At 40.0% G+C, this 5,290-nt stretch overlaps 1 protein-coding gene across 1 annotated transcript; it reads right to left on the reverse strand.

The window, feature by feature from the left end:
* Positions 1-283: 283 nt before the first annotated feature.
* Positions 284-1,270, reverse strand: LOC147510423 (uncharacterized). Its single transcript, XM_086598127.1, has one exon. The coding sequence runs from the start codon at positions 1,268-1,270 to the stop codon at positions 284-286; it is 987 nt and encodes a 328-aa protein (XP_086454253.1).
* Between the last annotated feature and the right edge of the window lie 4,020 nt (positions 1,271-5,290).

Consider the following 5,290-nt stretch of genomic DNA (forward strand, 5'->3'; position numbering starts at 1 on the left):
TACATCCAAGGTGGAAGGCAAAAGAAAGGTGGTGATGAGGTTGACTTCTGGAAAGGAACTAACTCTGAATGATGTGCTTTATGTTCCTGAGATTCACAAGAACTATTATTGGGTCGCTACTAAGCAAGAATGGCTTTAAGTTGGCCATTATTTCTGATAAGTTTGTACTTACTAAGATTTTTTTTTTGCAAGCAAATGTGAATATATTATAAATATAAAGTTACATATTAGAGTTTCTTGCTACATAAGGAACAAAAGGAACAAAAGGACATCTTGCTACACTCTAAGGAAATCTAAAGTATAACTGGTCCTGGTTTTCCAATTTTGTGACAAAAGGTGGTCTTTCCACGCTCCATACAAATTCATCCTGGTCTAAAGTGGCTCCATGCTTTGCTGCAACATCCACGCTGAAGTTGGCTTCCCTCCAGGCATGCGATATCCTATAGTAAGGGAGCGCAGCAGTAGCTCTCGCCCATCTCGATTTTAAGACCCAGGGAATATGGCCATTAGAGATGGCTAGTGCAACTGATTGTGAATTTGTTTCTAGCCAAACTCTTGTCCAGTTTCTTGCTATCGCACTTTCCACTGCCAAAGTTAGTGCTTGACACTCCGCTTCATAGTTAGTAACTATCCCCAGTCCTTGTGCAAGTACGTCAAGCAGGTGGCAATAATGGTCTATGAAGATTAGCCTCACACCCCCTCGACCAGGATTACCGATAGAGCTACCATCACAATTGATCTTAACCACTCCTTCCTCTGGTGGGTACCATTTGACTTGTTGAATTGCTTTTATTGGTTTGGGCTTGCATTCGATCCCCAAAGAGTGTAAAATTGCCAATTCCTTGACATAATTGAACATGTAGCTCTTGGACAGTCTACCAGTCATATGAATTCCTTGCCATACCAGCTTTCTTATGTAATGATGGTTGAAGTTTGAGTTGTTATACCTCTGTGCATTTCTCATCTTCCATATTGCTACTAACAAACTCAGAACTGCTGATGTCCACAATTCCTTAATCAGTGGGCTTGCTTGATTTGCCGCTTTCAGAATTTCCTTCATATCGTTGTTTCCGTTAACTGATAATGCATTCAACTGGAATAAGCTTTTAATCCAATCCCAGAGGGCCTGAGAATTTGGATAGTACCAGAATAGATGATCAAAGCTTTCTTCATCTTCCTTGCATCCGTTACAGCGAGAAGCCAATTGGATACCTTTTCTTGTAACTTTGTCATCTGTTGGTATGATATGTTGCAAAATCTTCCAAGCCATTCCAGCAATTTTGGGATGAATTTAGTGTCATAAGTCGAGAGGACCGTGAACTTGTCTTCCTTGTCAGGCTTCCAGATTCGGCAATCATTTAGCTCATTGCAAGGTGGAGGTAGAGAGAGAAGTGGTATGCCCAACGACTCAAAGAGCTACAAAGTTACGGTAGGGAAATTCCATTGGTTATTCCTTATCAAGTCGTTAACTCTGGGTTTGGGGTTTCTCCAGTCGATGTGTGGTAGCAAGTCAGCCACTGAACTAGGCCCAGCCCAAGCATCTTGCTACATGTCCACTGCAGTACCATTGCCAATGGCCCAAGAAATGTGGTTTCTCATGGATTCCAAAGCCCATTTAATCCCAAGCCAAATGGAGGAACACTTATAATAGGTAAGCCATTTGCCATTTTTCATTTTATACTTTTGTTCCATGTATTTGGACCAAGAGTTGTCCATGGTAAGCAGTTGCCATGCTAGTTTCATGAGAAGTGACAGATTCAACTCCTTGAGAGATCGGATGCCGAGCCCTCCTTCAGTCTTTGGTTTGCAAACTTTTCCCCATTTGAGAGTAATGGACTTCCTCACTGTGGGATTGCCTGACCATATGAAGTTTCTGATGGCTTCTTCTTCTTCTTTGATGCTTTTCCGAGGCCACTTATAGATGCTCATGTTATACACGGGAATGCTATTCAGAATAGATTGTGCTAAGACAACTCGACCCTGAAAAGAAAGTAGCCTTCCAGCCCATCCACTTGCTTTCTTTTTAATCTTGTCCACCAAATTCTAAATGTTGGCATGACGGACTCTGCCCTTGAAGAGGGGAACACCCAAATAAGTTTCTGGTATGTGTCCTTCCTTCATATCAAACAAGGTTTCCACCTTTCTTCTCTTGGTGGCAGTCATGCTACCGAGAAGCAGCTTGCTTTTCCCTTTGTTTTATCAGTTGACTAGCCGCCTTTTGGTATGCCTCCAATGCGTTCCTCAAGTGCGCTAGGCCTTTTAAACTTCCATTTGCAAATAATATGATATCATCCGCAAAAGGAGGTGAGAGGGTGACGGACATTTTCCCACAAAAGCCATAGGGGTGATTCTGCCTGAGAAATGGAGCCTTATAATGGCTTTGCTTAGCGTGTCCTCGACAAGGGCAAAGAGAATAGGAGACAAGGGATCTCCTTGCCAGAGTCCTCTTCCTATGCCAAAGAAGCCACAAGGTCCGCCGTTTATCATAATAGAGATTTTGGCGCTGCTGAGAACCTTCATAATCATGTCGCAGAATTTTGTGCAGAAGTCGAATCTATTAAGGACCAAATAAAGGAATTCCCAGCTAAGTGAATCAAATGCTTGGGAAATGTCTAGTTTGATGACTGCATTTTCGCCCCTTCTTTTGATATGCATGTCATTGATGAGCTCGGATGCCATAGTAATGGCAGTGCTACCTGTTCTTCCCTTCAAGAATCCATGTTACTCATAACAAATAATACGTGTGGCAATGGAAGTTAGCCGGTTTGCAAGAATTTTTGTAACAATCTTGAATAGAAAGTTACTCAGGCAAAGAGGCCTAAACTGGCCAATTTCCATAGCATTTTTGCACTTGGGAATCAATACTAAGAAATTTGAGTTCATGCCTTGAGGAATGCTCTGATTTTGGAAGAATGAACAGATGGCTCGACACACATCAATTCTAACAATGCTCCAACATTTCTGGAAGAACATACCCTAGAATCCGTCAGGCCCAAGAGAACTATTGGGATCCATGTTCATAACTGTGGTCGTGATCTCCATCCAATCAGGAATTTCCATGAGATAAGCATTTTGGGACTCTGTGACCAGAAGTGGGATATGGTCCATAAGCTCCTGATTATGCTCTACCAGTCGTGCTTTAAACTTTTCTTCATAAGATTGAACCAAGAATTCCTTGATGGACTTTTGGTCTTGCAGAATGTTTCCCTTAACTGTTCTTAGTTCCTCGATGAATACTTTGGCCTAGCGAATTTTTGCTTTGGCTTGGAAGTAGGCAGAATTTCTTACTTACTAAGAATGATATATTTGTGGGCAAGAGCTATCTGAGTGATGGGTTCTTTAAGATGTCTTGTTTTACTATTGTGCCAAAGAGCGCTAATAAATAAGTTGAATATTCTGTTTACTTGATTGAGTTTTCACATGTATGGCATGGTAGACTATGACATGTTAATTATAACACTTTGCATAGATTAATTAACTTGGACTATATACCAAAGATAAAAATAGACCCACACCATATGTAGGGATAATATTCCGTCAGTGTCCTAAAGTCACGTGGTAGAATGAGATTACACCGAAGGATCGTTATTAGAAGGGGAATGGAGCATAAGATAATGGCTCTAGAACTGATTTGGTCAATTCCTACAAGTTCAGGACAGTTCCTTTAGTTTGACTGGTCAGTTCCGCGAAGTAGTTTGGGAACTGGGCAGGTCAGTTTCAAAATTGGTCCAGAACTGGATGACGACCTTGTACAGCTGTATTTCAGTATTATAAGGACTCTTGGATGTGTTTAGAATAAGTGTTCCATTTATAGCAGACTTCTAGGTCTAAAAGATTATTATGGAAACCTAGTCCAACTATGTCTCCTTCTATGTGATAACTTCTATTATGATGTTGATCATATCTTGACAAGAAAAGAGGAAACCCTAGCAAGAGGATGGTTTCTTGGTAGTCAAGGAAACCTTATTCTAGGGCCTTCCATAAGTCACTATATATAGGAGGCAGCAGTATGGGAATAGAGGACAGATCCCTAATGGCCAAGATATAAAGGCAGCTCTCTGGAGGCTAACTTCAGCACCATAAAGAACTACGACAGACTTGATTCCTGAAAGAAGATACGTAGGCAACCACTTCGTGGTTCAGTCCATATTATCAAACACTCTTATTGGTTTCGATAGATGCACTTTGAACTAGAACACAGTGTGAAGACATAAGCAGAAGATTGTGGGATACACAGAAAAATCCCCTACACCATAAATGTGAAACTTGTGTTGAATCAAAGTTGACCAGATCATCCTTTCATTCCATTGAAAGAAGTACTGAACTTCTAGCCTTAGTATACACAGATATATGTGATATTAAGTTCGTGCAAACTAGAGGTGGTAAAAAATATTTCATTACTTTTATTGATGATAGCACTAGATATTGTTATGTTTACTTGTTGAGAAGTAAAGACGAGACAATTGAAGTGTTCAAGCACTATAAAAATGAAGTTTAAAATCAACTAAGCAAGAAGATTAAGGCTATAAGGAGCGATAGAAGGGGTGAATATGAATTACTTTTTGAAGGTTTCTGTTCTGAACATGGAATCATTCATCAAACTACGACTTATTCACCTTAATCAAACGGTATTGCTAAGCACAAAAACCAATGAACTTTGAAAAAGATGATGAATTTTTTTTTGGGTAGGTAAGCAGGGTTTTTAGAGAGGCCCCTTACCCCTTTTCATAGATAAAAAAGAGTTTTTACATTCTTACATATTCCATGCCTATAGCATCTTTGTATACAATTTTCTTAACACCTTCAAAGAATGAACTAGGTACAATCTCAATAAAGCTAATATTGGGAATATTGGCAGCCAGTGCATCTGCCAATTTATTAGCCTCTTTATAAACATGTGTAATAGAAAAAACATCTAGCTGCCTAACATAGTGATGTATGTCATCCATAATGTTCTTTGCATGCCATGGGTATTGTTTTTGGTTCTTCATGAAAGAGACCACATTACTTGAGTCAGTTTGCGCTTTAACTCTCTTTATGTTGTGTGCGGCAGCTAGCTTTAGTCCTTGCATCAGGCCTTGTAACTCGATAGGTGCAATGCTATTGTGTTCTACTTTTTCATGTGCTGCTGCAAGAACCTCCCCATTGTGGCCCCTTATCGAAAGAGATGATGAATGTTATGTTGTTAAGTTCTAGTTTACCCCAGAATTTTTAGGGGGAAGCTTTGTTTTCTGCCGGTTACAAGAATAATGCCCATAAGAATGTTAATTGCAATAGCATCGATACAAGG

The sequence above is a fragment of the Coptis chinensis genome, chromosome 3 (genome assembly GCF_015680905.1).
Source record: "Coptis chinensis isolate HL-2020 chromosome 3, ASM1568090v1, whole genome shotgun sequence".
In the NCBI taxonomy this organism is placed as follows: Eukaryota; Viridiplantae; Streptophyta; class Magnoliopsida; order Ranunculales; family Ranunculaceae; genus Coptis; species Coptis chinensis.

Excerpts from the sequence above, each read along its gene's own strand:
- LOC147510423 (XM_086598127.1), bottom strand. The coding sequence starts at position 1,270 with ATGGCTTGGAAGATTTTGCAACATATCATACCAACAGATGACAAAGTT.